At 45.4% G+C, this 14,744-nt stretch overlaps 1 protein-coding gene across 8 annotated transcripts in view; it reads left to right on the top strand.

Moving 5' to 3' along the window:
* Window positions 1-14,744, top strand: part of Plc21C (Phospholipase C at 21C) — a 546,034-nt gene that overhangs the window by 449,505 nt on the left and 81,785 nt on the right. For all 8 annotated transcript variants that reach the window (XM_055073221.2, XM_055073217.2, XM_055073222.2 and 5 more), the window contains exons 19-21: window positions 4,294-4,357; window positions 8,571-8,669; window positions 8,953-9,029. In XM_055073221.2, the coding sequence (XP_054929196.1) occupies window positions 4,294-4,357; window positions 8,571-8,669; window positions 8,953-9,029 (240 nt within the window). The remainder of the gene's footprint in view (window positions 1-4,293; window positions 4,358-8,570; window positions 8,670-8,952; window positions 9,030-14,744) is intronic.

Here is a 14,744-nt window from a genome sequence, read left to right as displayed (position 1 = left end):
CGCCTTCGTGGGTAGCTTGAGTTGCAGCACACTCGCGCTCAAGATAGCCAAGCCGTCTGTTCCCGTCGCGCCTTCAAACCGCCGCTGCAACCGACGCCGACATTAGGTTGCACAGCCAGGCACTCCAGCCGTAAGAATACTCCCTGCTCCAACGACTGTCCCGCCTGCCACAGCTATGGAGACCAGTCCAAAAACATGAAGTGTGGCCACCTGAATGTGCCAGGAGGGTGTATCGGCACCCCTCTGGTACGTGTCAGTGAAGGCCTGACCCACGCAGTGAAGAGCGAAGAGGAGCCAGCACCCCATGCCCTATCTCTTTAAAGGGCACACACTCACTCTAACGGATGCGGCCACGGGCAGCACCCACCTGCCCCTCCCTGCTGGTGCTGCTACCTGCGGGACGTGCGGGACCCTTGTTATTCACCATAGCCACTATACCGGCCGGATGCACACAGAGGAGAAGGAAGAGTGCGGCGCGAGATCCCCTGGTGCCTTCTGGCACGGCGACGGTGCTGACAGACGGTGAGCTGGCCCAATTGTGCTGGCAGAGGATGCGCGAGGACCCCGGATTCGCAGCACTCGTTAGTCAGGGGGCTCCAGACGATGGAGAGGCAGCCCACAGAGAGCGACGGATTATTCCGCAGAAACAAACACATGCGAACGTGGTGACCAGTGACCAAGTGCCCGCGACGGCCTTGGAATGAGACGTTCAGGACTGAGTGATAAGCCTCCGGGGTTGTCTTGCCATTTTATTTTCTAGGTGGAGTTCTTTTTTTATGCTTATTTTTGAGTGTCTGTGTGTGTGTGCTCGTGTAGCTGACAGTGCACTTATTCTAGTGGTATTCTGGGGCAGTGCTTTATACAGTTCCCTTTGAGTTATTTGGTTGTGCACAATTTTCATTGGGTTTGCTGTACGTGTTATATAATTATGCTGTTAGTGTATCTGCCCTTATTGTAACATTCTCATTTCTTTAATATGTGTTTAAGGGCTGGAACGGTGGTAGGAGGTTAGCCGTCCTTGCAGTGTCTAATGCTGGCTGATACAGGGGCTTTTCCTTTGTGTTGCATGCCAGCCGGCAAATTTCTCAGCTGGTAGGGACACTTAAGTGGAGAGGGATGTGGGAGTTCCTTTGGTCTACTGGGGCGCAGTCGTTGCTGTGCCTCTGGCTCCGGACTCATTCGTCATTGCAAGGAAAACCTCCCCCCCAAATGCCTGCCCCTCGACCATGCGCCATTTTCCCCGGGCGTCGGGCACCAGTTTCCCCGGGCAGGGACAAGTGCCGGTCACGAGAGTACGTGAGTGACTGGCTATTTGTGTCCCTAACGCCCCCGGCCTGAGGACGTTCACGTGCTTTGTCAGCTTGCGTAAGTGGGGCTTACTGAGTGGCTCTGCGTTCTGCCCTTGCGGCAGTCGCAGGTACTCGGTGCATCACATTTTGCGTGTCCGCACCATTGCTGACCAGTGTCAGTGACGGGAAGCGCTAGGTAGTGTTTGCGAACGCATTTCGGCCCGCGTGTGCGAACCATTGTTCGACGCAGTGTGGAACCTGCCTTCCCCCGCCACTGGGGGGGGGGGGGGGGGGCCGCGGGCGCTGAGTGTGCTCCGTGTGTTTGGGTGCAGTCTGGTACGTGCTGGCCATATTGTAATCAATAAACGCATTGACTGTCCTGGACGTCTCGTGTTCCTGGGAGAGCACCCATACGTACGTCCAGAGCCGGCCAGGCCTTTCAGCTTGGTGCTCAAACCTATGGTGGGTCTATTGCCATATGCTGTCGCGAAGCTCCACTTCTCCGGGGGGATACAAGGCGACGCCATGCAGGAGACGTAGAGTGAGCCCACAAGCTGTATTCACAGAAAAAGGTGTCATCATGTATATGCTTTGTTACTGCCCAAGGTTGTTTTGCACCTTGAGCAAAGTGCCAAGATTACACAGAAGCTTACCCAATTGTAAGGAAAATGTGCGCCGGAACTGTCTTACAGAACGTAACGCTGTTAAAATAGTGTGTTACTTCAGGACACCAATGTGAAATATCAATAATATTTCTTGCTTGCCTTGTACACTAACGTAGTGTCACCACACGTATACACATAAGCATCATTTGCAGCAAAGCACACAGATGTACCCCTTTTTTATCCTTCCTTTGAAGCAAAACTCACTCGAGCACCTGACCACTGGGACTGTCCAAGCTTGCTCTGCCTGTTGGCAGCTTGCAGTAAATTTTAGTAAACACGTGCATAGTCAGCTGTTCAGCGTTACAACCACATTGCCGCATTGTCATGCTTGGTATATCTGTCCACTTACACCCCTGCTGATTTGTTTGCAGTTGCAGCATGGGTTTGCTTCGCCCATCACAGATTGATATTTCATTCAGAGTCACAGACATCGACAGCACAGATAGAGCTTCAAACAGCAAAATCGCAGTGGCAGCACTTCATGGCAGAGCCAAGGGAATCCACACCGTGTCTTTTACTTGTCGAGATGCATTCACTGTACTTCTAGGCAATCAAAAGTAATGACATACATGCTAATGTAACTTGCCAGTGTCTGAAATCAATACACTCCATCACGTCAGAAGTTTCAACGTTTCAATGTCCTAGTGCGAAATTTTCTTGGATTTAGTCAAACTTTTTTATTTCCTTAAAGAATGGCTAAAATCACTGGATCTAAGTTTCCCTAGAGTTGACAGCACCAAGTCCAACTGTCTTTAATATGACCGAATTTCACCACTCATTACACTAACTCTGTTGCGAAAGTGGAATAGTAAATGTCCAAATGTCAAGTGCCATTGGTCAATATTGCAGCAGAACCTCAACTACCACCTTACCTACAGCATGGCAAAATGAAACTGCTCATGGGACAGTGTAAGTACAGTCGTCCAGTGGTGCCCTCCTGTTGCTGTAGGTGAAGCAAGGGACCTGCAGGGACAACACTCCTTTTTATTCAGTAATCGACGCAACTACATCGAAGAACAAAAGTCAGATAAATGTGCTAAGGAGCGGCCGGTGCCATCAGTGTCACATACTGGATGTTGTTGTTGCCACATAGAAATGGCACTTAAAAGGGTGGGGGGGCCAGTCATGCTGCCGTAGCGCAGCTTTTTCCTTGCTATTCTTATTACTCATGTACACTTTTGGCATGTGTCGATGTGGTTAAACTAATAAACTTAACATCTTGTTCCCTCATGCCTGGGTGTTTACCGCGACTTGAATAATAAGCCTAAAGAATGTCTGCTGTATGGTTTTTCACCACATAATCTTCGTTTAAATTTGTGCTCATGGGCAATGCTAGCTTCCATGTGATCAGTGGGATTAGTGAGCAACATTCATGCCATGTAAAACTGTGTGATCACATGGGTGATCAACACCAGCACTTGAAAGAGCATGCTAGCTTTCAGGTACAGGTACTTCCGCCATGGCTAGGCATTGCCTAGCTACTGAGAACATTATCTGTTGTGTTCAAGAAAGTTTGCATAGTCTCCTTATTGTTGTCATGTATATTAATAGCAAGGTGCCATTATGATATTACATTTGCTTGGGGAATATTATTATAACAGGCAGGTAGCATTATAATGAGTTCTCATAATTTGTCACTTAGGTTAAATAAATACTGATGGGAGATTTTTATGGCAATCTTTAACTGCACAAAACAATGGTACATTTCCTGACAGATACAAAACCAGGTACAAACCTAAAGGATAAACTTTTACATGTTTGTAGTATATTCGTACCTCCACCAGAAATGTAGCACTCTTCAATGATGCACACTAAGCGAACTGGTTTATTGTGGGTGAACTTGTGCCCAGAAACTCAATACTAAAGCATTCACACAATTTACAAGAAGAGTTAACCGGAGGCTATTCAACAGTGAACCATGTCTCCACGCCGAACACACTTTTCACGTACCCCAAAGGCCAGGAGCCACGCCATGACTTCTCATTGAACGTGCGCTGCCATGTGCGCGTGCACGGAAGACACGCGCTGTATCGCCATGCACAAGGCGTTGCTGGTGCATGGCGATGCTGTGCCTGGGAGCTTTGGCGAGGAGGCGCTTGCACGGTTGCGCAGGGAGCGCGCTGGCATGTGGAGAGCTCTCGGCGGCAATATGATGTGTCTGCCTCCTGGCTGATGTCTCCGGGTGGATGGCTTTAATTTCGGTGCCTAAGCAAGAGTTGTGATGACAGTACAAAGGTCTTGAGGTTGCGTGAAGTAAACATACAGTAGAGAAATGCCTTTTTACGCTGTGCAAGATTCGTGTTTAAATGTTCTTGTTTTTCCCCCACTTTCAATTTCAGCATGGCACTGAAACAGCAGAATGAATCACAGATCCAAACGTTGGATGCTGAGCACAAAGCGAAGGTGTGTTATGTTTGTCCTGCCTCTAACAGTACTGCATGCTCACTTGGCTCATGCACGCATATTATTGAAGGGCAACTCCGGCATTTTTTTTAACCATATTAGGATATTGTCATTTTCGAATTGTATTGACAGTTATGTCACCTGTAGGATGGTTCAATCTGCTTATAATTTCATCATTAATTTTAGATAACCAATAAACGAGATACCGAAACCGAAACGGGGAGCTGCTTCGTGTGACGTCACGATGAGTGAATAACGTCAGGTCCTACACTACCATAATGTAAGCATGCAGAATGCGTGCTGCTAACACCAAAGAAGTGAAGCTGATCATTTCTCCTCGTGACACAGGGAGCTTGTACGGAGTCTCCGAACTAGGCAGTGGTAATTTAAGCAACGATTTCAACAACAGTGGGGTGTAGACTCATATGTCGCAAACACCGGGTAGCCAGTAGAAAGTCATGAGTCCGGAATGCAACCAATTTTTAGAATTTATTTTCAGGAAAACTAAATTACTTGCAGCCATATAGTTTGGCACAAATAATCAGAATGCAAAAGAGAACATATATTAACAATTTCATTAACATCAGTGGGCATCGAGAAATCACCAGAGTTGCCCTTTAACAAACGGAAGCATTACTATGACCTACATTCACTTGAATAATTAGTCAGCCTGATTCGTTACTTTAGTGATTCTGCATACCGCATGGTAGTAAAATGAACAGAGTTATGTGTGAGACTTAGTTGCCTCCTCACTGTGCAACCTGCAGGTGTGAACCACATGTTCAGGTGATTCTTATTCTAGAGAAACACATACGAAAAACTTATGCACAATAAGTTTCTTAAGCATATGTTATTAAATAAGTGAAAATGTCTTTGTGAGGTACGCACTGATATCTCTGTTTGGTTGCAAATAATTGTTCCTAGACAGCCACATAAAATATGGATTGTGTGTCACGTGTACACTTAAATTCTGTATGGTCACCTGTTTTCAGGCAGTGCTTGTGTTTGTAGGTTAGACCACAGGTGCATGCATGCTCTTTTTGCTTTAATAAAATCAGTTGTAAGCTCATATTCATTCTATGTGTATCCGTATGGGGTGTCCCTTCCTCCAATTTGTGCTGTAGTTTCTTATGAGTTTGAGGACAAATATTGCGTATACTGTAAAACCCTGTGAACTCAAAGTTGCAAAAATTGTGAAAGGTTTCGATATAAGCGAAAAGACTGCCGAGTCTTTCAGCGTAGGCACCAGCACAGCCACTGGATTTCTCGCAAAAGCTCACCATATACCAGGAGCGGTATTTTTAGTGGATCGATTTCGCAAAATATTGTGCAAGTCGGCACTTGACACGCCTGGCGTCTACGGGCCACAGAGCTGCTTGCACAGAGCCAAGCTAACTCTGTTGTGTGGCACGTCGTGTCGAAAGCCTAGACATGCGAAATATTGCGAAAGTGCTCGTATCCGAAAAAGTAATTGACTGAGAATACCGCCATAGGGCCGCGATTTTCTAGCCATGCCTTTTGCTCCATTATATGCCCCTCTTTCATCCACTGTTCTCGGATGCTTATCCCAGGCTGCTTATCCCATTGATAACGCAGGTGTAGCATCATTATGACCACTGACGAAGCTCAATAAGAAATGGCATCGGAAAAGGCATTGCTACCAAATCATGGCCCTGAACTTGTTGCTTAAGATAATGCCAAAGACGTACCAAACATTCGGCACAGCTGGCATAGTGCGTAGATCATACGGCATAGCTTGTGGTATCCCTAGGCGAATCGTGTAGTGTGCGGATCCACAAACGCATAAATGCAGAGCACAGGGAATAAGCAAGCTGCTCTGCACGCGCACGAGCATGCAAGTTGCAGACGTCGTCCTTGCACTTTGTCAGGTATGAGAGCAAAACTGCGCCCCCAGGATCAATAAGATCGCAGCCAGTCATGAATGGTGAATGACGAGACTGGTGGATGACAAGAGTGGCATAAAATGAAGTGGGATTTGCTACAAACATGTGGTCTTGTCAGTTTTTGGCGATATCAGAGCTGTGCACAAGGTATGGAAGCCTTTGGGTAATAACTTGTTGCCAACATTTACACAGTCAAGATATTGAGATATACGGAGGATGGCGTGAAAGCATCTTGAGATAAGGGGTGGAAAATAGATGCAGGTAAAACCGAGTCAGGAAAAAATTTTGATTTAATCAATATTTCATGATATCAGAGGGTTTACTGTATTGTGTTAGCCTTAGTATTCCCACAAATTATAAATGCCTTTACCCCTCTCTGGTTTCATTTCTGGAGTTGGGGCATAGGGTCCAAAGCAATGAATAATTTATTTATTTACTTATTGCTATGTCTTGTAGACCCCCTTCATTCTGCTCATCTCAGCTGCCAGTGATAAGACTTTCCAGCCCTCCTTACTCTCTTCCCATCGACGGCTCGTGACAGACACGCAGAGCAGGTGGCTCATAAAATGTCAGCATTCGGACTGCAACTCCTTCTGACATAAACTCCGTTCTGCGTTCCGAACGCCTTTTATTACAGCTACCAAAGACGTAACAGTGGTGACGAGGCAGTGGATTTAAAACTCACGTTACCTGCAACTCACATAGCTCACATACCTGTAACTGCGCTATACTATGACAATGCACGCATCAGGCCGACTACCAGTGTTTAATGGGGCATTGCGAAGACCGTAGTTTGGACCCAAAGTACTTCTTGGGCAAGTTGGTGGTTAGATTTCCTAAGTATACTTGATTGTGGCGCGAATCGTGAAAAGGGACAGGAAAAAAGAAGACAGTGAAGTGCCAGAATGGTGCGTCTTGGTTTGGTGCGTCTTGGTGCATTTCCTTCTTCACCTGCACGAAATGCGCACATAGTGACCAGTGATGCCAGAAAAAAATGTTGATTCTGCTGCAGTGGGACAGTAGCTCTATCTATCATTGCATAGGTGAATTACTGCACACACCTTGTCATCGTGGTGAGAGAGCCAGCACTATTAATTCATTCTTGCAAAGTCTACATTTATTGTCTGGTATTGTCCCAGACAAACCATATACTCTTGGACATTTATCCTGAATTAATTAATGCTCAATGGGCCATTTGCAGAAATGTACTGCGCATGAGCAAGAAAGGTATTTTCCAACCAAAGTTGCATAAAGCAGCTGATTTTTGCCATGGTTGACGTGAGCCTTTGTGTTACTGGTTTTAGGATGAATTCGCAACGTCTTTAGCGTGTTTTTTGTAGAACACGTCATCAATGCTCACCCAAAGGTAACACTTTCGTGGGGAACACGCAGCTTTTATTTTTGTGAAAAGCCTAGTGGTTACATAAACAAAGCAAAGGCACTTAATATGTGCAAGTGCTCGAACTTAATTCGCCAGGAAGCGGTCAAGCTTCCGCCTCATTTTTCAACCAAATTTTGTAGTACTGCCGCTGCACGGAGGAGGATGCGCACCATTTTGCAAATTGTCTATTGGTGCACCACAGGTTAAATGGAACAAGTGGGAGCACTGTGCGGCAGAATTGAAGAACCCGAGGACATGATCATCACATCAGAGTGTGTGTTAGGTTTTAATGCTTGAGCTCTGCAAGCAAATTAGCTGAACCAGTGAGCATCGATTAAAAACTACCGGAAGCATGCTTAGCCTCGGCGGTTATGTGTCGGAGAAAGAGAAAACGAAGGGAATGGCTTCTACGAGAGTTGTCTTGCCAAGGTTGGCTGTGTCAAGTATTTCCTTTCTCCATGCCACAGGGGTATTGCAGTGAGAATTTATGAACCATGATATGCCACCCATGTGCAAAAGTTAGCAGTGAACGAGCTAGAACTTTTAACCAGGAGAATCATGTGCATCCTATTTTCCCACCATTTTATTTTATTTTATTTACAATACCCTCAAGGCCCTTTGGGCATTATAGAGGGGATGGGTAAAATGTACGTACAGAAAAACATCAGTAACAACAAAGCATTAACATGAAAACAAAAAATTCCCTAAAAATTTGCTACAGACTTAGCGCACGACAAGTACACTCAAATAAAGCAAATGAAAAACAACAAATGCCAAACAAAGTATTAGTGAAGATATTGTTACTAAATTAGTGTGAAGCATGTAGTCAGTAATGGCAGCCTTGGAAATCATTCATTAAAAACCACTCATTCACTATTTTATAGCAGTAGAATATATTTGTACTGATGTCTGGTGTTGTGCGTTGCAGAAAGAGGAACTACAGCAGAGCCACAACTTAGCGATGATGAACATCACCAAGGAGCAGTACCGAGCTGAAATGGACATTCAGCAGAAGTACATGGAATCGGTGAGTTCACTGCTATGTTCCAGGCTCTCAATCACATGGTCCAGAAACAAAGGCGTAAATGATGTCACTACGAACAAAGCTTGAGGCACCTTGGTAAAGGATATCTCGAATACATATAAAAGAACTAGTAGTTGCAAATATTAGTTTCTATATTGACACTAATGACAATATGCATTCTTTGATGACATTATGCACATGGAAGTGCCTCATGGCTACTCCCAAACATTTTCCTAAAGTTCAGCACTGCTGTTCAGCAGTGCCAATTAATGCTGTGATTTTTCAGCTGTTCGCTGCCATGGAAAAAGCGATGCAAGCCTCTCAAGCTGCACAGATGCAGATCCTGCAGAGCCTCCATGACAGGTGGGTTGTGCTTAAGCATAAATGACTGTTCTGGCCAATGCACTGGTTCATTTGCATTCAAATTTTGCTAAAAAGTGGCATTTCACAGTGCAAAATTACAAAATTGTGTTGGATTTGGCGTTTAAAGGAGCACTAAAGGCAAATATTAAGTCAAGCTAAAGTGATAGATTAAGAAGAGTAAGGTGTCCATATTATCGCAAACAGAACTTTAGTAATAGAGAAATTGAGGTAGATGCAGGACAGAATTTGAGACTTTCTCAGGTCATTCAAATACTAGCCCAATGACGTAGCAACTTCTCATTATAATTTTTTCACTAGGTACTCAACCACTCGTAATAAAAATACACTTGCATTGCATTCTAACACAGAAGAAAATGCTGCATGTCTACTTCTATTTAATCCTTAGAGAAAAAAAAACTCCTTGACATTATGTTTGAGAGCGACGCAGCAAGTGGTCAAGAGGTTGCTTTTGCTCAATTCCGCGCTGCCCATGGTCTCATGTTTTGGTAGTTTCTGTATTGTGTAGCAATGCACTTGTGCTCCTATCTTGCGAAGCTCACAATAAAGACGCATCCACACGTGCACGATGTTCGAGCAATACAATAGACGGACCCGGTCACACTGTCACATCTCGCCGTGGCACGGTTGTATACAAGGGGTGCTGATAAGTTCCTAGCTTTGTCCCCATCTAGATAAAAAATGGAAAAAACGAGTGAGGGGCAATATGGCTGCCTAATATCTTAGTATGTAATTTTGCAAATATCAGATGTTTGTGATTTTTGACACATTTATTTTTTTATTACACTTGAACTTTATTGATTTTTTATTGCACTGAGGAACTTTGATGGCAGATGCACAAGCAAGTGTCGTGTCATTTGAGTCACAGGCCGTCATGAAGTCACTATTTCTCTTCAGGGCCAAAGGACATTTTCACTGAGATGTCGTAGATACTGAAGGAGAACTTGCGACAAAACCTGGATGCCTTGTTTCAAGGCTGTGCACTTCACCATTGAAAGTGAGCACCTCAAACTGATGTGGCAACCTGTGATGCTGTCCACGAACTGATTATTGAGGACAATTTCATTTCATTTCATTTATTTCACCTTAAAGACCCATGGGCATTACATAAGGGGTGCCTACAGCCACCTTAGAACAAATGATGGGCTCTTTGCTTCAGGGGTTCAAGTGGTCCACCTGTTTGTGCTATCTGGACAATGTCATCGTTTATTTGCCCACATTGGACACGCATCTAGATTGTCTTACAGTGATTCTTGACATGTTTCGTTGCGCCGGTCTCCAGTTGAACTCGTGAAAATGTCACTTCGCTCGCCGCCAAATCACCGTCCTTGGACCCCTCGTGGATGCCAAAGGCGTGCGACCTGATCCAGACGAAATTCGCACTGTTACGAACTTTCCTACTCCGAAGTCTACCAAGGACGTTTGTAGTTTCGTACGGCTGTGTTCTTATTTCCGACACTTTGTGAAGGATTTTGTGACCATCGCACGTCCCCTTACCGACCTCTTGAAGAAAGACGCCCCATTTTCTTGGGGTCCTGACCATGCCACATCTTTTTTGCAGCTCACTACTCTCCTTACCACACCTCGAATTATGGCCCACTTTGACCCGTCTGCCTCAACGGAAGTTCGAATTGATGCCAGTGGTCACGGCATAGGAGCAGTGTTAGTGCAACGCCAGCGTGTACATGATTGCATTATAGTCTATGCCAGCCGACTTCTATCACCCACTGAGCGCAATTATTCAATCACAGAGCGTGAGTGCCTCGCTCTTGTGTGGGCTGTTGCAAAGCTTTGTCCATACTTGTACAGACGCCCATTCTGTGTCATCACCAATCACCACGCTCCTTTTCGTGGTATATAAGACAGGGCGCTTGCACCAGGATGCCGATTGTTTGTCTCGCTACCCCGTCGACGAACCGGCTGATGCGGACGTCATCGCTTACGTTTTCTTTGTGTCCCAGTTCCTTCAAATCAGCAACAAGCAACGCCGTGATCCTTCATTACGAGCCCTCATCGACCGTATGGAGTCAATGCCTGGCAACGCCTCTCTCTGGATGTTTCCCCTCAAGGAGGGGACATTATACCACCGCAATTTCGATCCACACGGCCTTGACCTTTTTCTCGTCATTCCATCACACCTGCGTTCGACTGTCCTCCACCAACTTCACGATGCTCCCTTGGCTGGACACTTGGGTGTCTCGCGCATATACGACCGTGCACACCATCGATTCTTTTGGCCGGGTCTCGCCCACTCTGTACGGTGCTACGTTGCCGCTTGTGAGCCTTGTTAGTGCTAGAAGAAGCCCTCCACACTTCTAGCTGGATGTCTCCAGCCGATCGACATCCCACCCGAACCCTTTTTCCGTGTTGGTCTAAACCTTCTTGGACCATTTCCTCTCTCGGGCTCCGGAAATAAATAGATCTCCGTTGCTACTGATTATGCTATGCGGTACGCAATCCCCAGAGCCCTCCCGACAAGTTGTGCTACCGACGTTGCTGACTTTCTTCTCTATGACATCATTTTAGTGTACAGTGCTCCGCGCCAATTACTCACTGACCATGGCCGCAGCTTTCTCTTGGCAGTCATCGAGGACGTCCTCCGCTCCTGCTCGACAAAGCACAAGTTCAGCACGCCTTACTACCCACAGACCAACGGCCTCACGGAGTGCCTCAACAGGACCATCACCGACATGCTTTCAAAGTACGTTGGGACCGACCACCACGACTAGGATCTTCACTTACCATATATGACGTTCGCGTATAATTCATTGCGTCATTACACCGCCGACTACAGTCGAACCCGACTATATCGAACCCGTTTACATTGAATTATTCTATATATCAAATAATTTCTGGCCACGGTATGGTTACAATGAGTATATATAGCAAAAATTATGCTTACATCGAACAAGTATTGCAGTGACTCCCGATGTATCGAACGTCAAGCGGCGGAAAAGTGCCCCCAGAAGTTGGCTTTCCCTCGCGGTAGCAGGGAAACCCGGCGGCGCGGCTCCATCCAACCGCTCTCCCTACCGGGACCCCGCGTTGCCTCGGGCTGTTCGGGCGAGCCGTCGACACTCCCCCTGTCGCACATAGTGGAGTCTATTAGGCCACATCCTCCCTCTTTCTCTATCATCTTGTCTCTATCTTATCTTATCTTTCTCTATCCCTCTCCCCTGACGACGCTTCACCGTGCTCCCTCACGGGTTGCAGAATCAAGCAAAAGGATAGACAGTTGGGCGAGTTGGTACGGTAACATGGTCTTGGCTTGTAGCGCGATGTGAACACGGACACAGAAAGGAGCAGACAGGACGAGCGTTTTTTTTTTACTCTCAACTAAATTTTTATTAAAACGAAGAACATATATATAGATGATTGCAAAAACAGCAGCATAAGAACATGACAAGGTAAAAAACATCAGTTACACATATCAGGAGGTATGGAAGTCAAAGAAGGAAACAAAAAAAGATTACTTCAGATTAGTATACACGTATTGCGAAGGTACTGAAATTCGCAATCTAACAGAGACAACGATGCATGGCTAACGCAACTGTCTCCTAATCTTTTGATGTGAAATGCCTCGATAATTTCCCGTGTAGTTTGGCATTTGTGTCTGGAAATAATTTTTGTGTCTTCAAAGAAAGGTTTACAACCACAATTGAAATAGTGTGACGCTAAATGTGATGCATTAGGATTGTTTAGTGAATGTTTGTGTTCTTTTAGTCTAATGTTAATGCACCTGCCACTCTGTCCAATGTAAGCTTTCCCGCACTCGAGTGGAATCTGATAAACTGTACCGGTGTTGCAAGGCACTGAAGGGGACACATGTTTAACGCCGCAGTCATCTTTTCTATTTTTGCCACCCTGTTCAAGTTTCCTATTTATCATAGGGCACATGTTAGACAACTTGCGAGGGGCTGAGAAAACTGTATTGACGTCATACCTATTGGCCACGTTCCTTAAACCAAGGGATAATCTATGTATGTAGGGTACTACAGCAAACTTTGTTTCTTTTTTCTGTTTTTCTTGTTTCTTACCGGGGCTTTTTATCCATTTTAAAAGTTTTTCGCAGGTTAGTGATAATAAATGCATGGGATAGCTAGCCTTTCCAAGCCTTTCTATCTGTTGTGAAAAACTTTGTTGCATATTGTGCGGACATGACTTAGTAATGGCAGACCTAAGAGTTGAATAAGCTATCCGCTGTTTAACAAGTTTAGAATGACAAGAAGAAAATTCAAGCAGTGGCTTCTTAGCCCTAGGCAAATAATGCCAACAGACATGCACATGCTGGAACGTTAAGCACGTATCTAAAAACTGTAATTTGTTGCCCTAGATAAGCTCAAGCGTGAAACCTAGGCCCCACCACATTCCCTAAAAACTTTTAAAATATCCGTAGCTTTCTTGGTGTAGATATTGCGAGAACAAAACACCAGGTAGTCATCTACGTATCTAAACGCATGCACCGCCAATTCCTTAAGATTGTTTTGTAGTTTTCTATTGACGCGACTTAGATAAATATCACTCAAAACTGGCGCAACTTTTGAACCAATGCAAACTCCCGATTTTTTTACATACATAGAACTACCCCATTTTACAACAGTATTCCCTATGTAAAACAACAAAAGTTCTAGAAAAGATTCCACGAGCATCCCACAGTCCTGAGTAAACCGGAACTCATCATTGTTGAGCGTCACTGCTTCTTTAACACTACACAGTAGTTCCGATTGCGGAAGCGAATAAAAAAGATCTTTTACATCAACACTGATCGCCGAGCATTTACCTGGATTATTTTCTGTTAGGAAGGCTACAATTTCTTCCGAATGTCTTATCAGGAAGGGGTCATTAAGACGAACTGAAGACAGTACATTATGCAAAAAAGTTGAGACAGTGTACTGCCATGTTCCTTTTTCAGAAATAATGGCTCGAAAAGGAACTTCCGGCTCATGTGTCTTAGCACTAAAATATATGTCAAGGTGCAGACCCTTGGAATGTTTAACTCCCGACCCGAGGCGTTCCAGACCAAATTTCTCAAGCAAATCAATTGCAGTTTTCTTCACTTTCTATAATTGGTAATTTTTGGAACAAAATTTTTGTCAATAGCGGTTTTAGCTCTTTGTGCGTACAATTCTTCAGGAACAACAACAAAGAAACCTTCTTCTTTGTCTTTGTAGCGCTTGTCCTGTCTGCTCCTTTCTGTGTCCGTGTTCACTTCGCGCTACAAGCCAAGACCATGCAGAATGAAGCGTCCTTTCTTTCTTTAGATCACTATCTATCGACACTCCCCAGCAAAATATGATCCTGGCCCGCCTATAGCGCTTGCTCAGACAGCCAATCAGAGGCTCTTGTGCTCTCTTCATGCAAGATGGTGAAAGTGCGAGTTGTCTGGCTGTTTCTCTGGTTTATCGTGTTTGCGCCTTGTGGGCCTTCCCCCGCAGTGTTGCTGTGATGAAGCGGCAGAATTCGCCTTTCGTCGTGAAGCTCGAAATCATAAATCGCGTCGAACGCGATGAGAAGGTGGATGTCCCCGCAGCGTGCAAGATTCCGAGGAGCACTCTCGGCATGACTAGGGCTAAAGTGGCCAGACTCGCAACCCGGTGCCCATGGCGCCCGACGCGTACGCACGGCCGTGTACGAGGGGTTCTTCATACGTGCCGGTTTCCGCGTGCTCGGTGAGGACTGCAAATTCTGATGAATGCG

Source organism: Dermacentor andersoni, chromosome 7 (genome assembly GCF_023375885.2).
Source record: "Dermacentor andersoni chromosome 7, qqDerAnde1_hic_scaffold, whole genome shotgun sequence".
Lineage (NCBI taxonomy): Eukaryota > Metazoa > Arthropoda > Arachnida > Ixodida > Ixodidae > Dermacentor > Dermacentor andersoni.
This window is presented reverse-complemented; position numbering and strand designations above follow the sequence as displayed.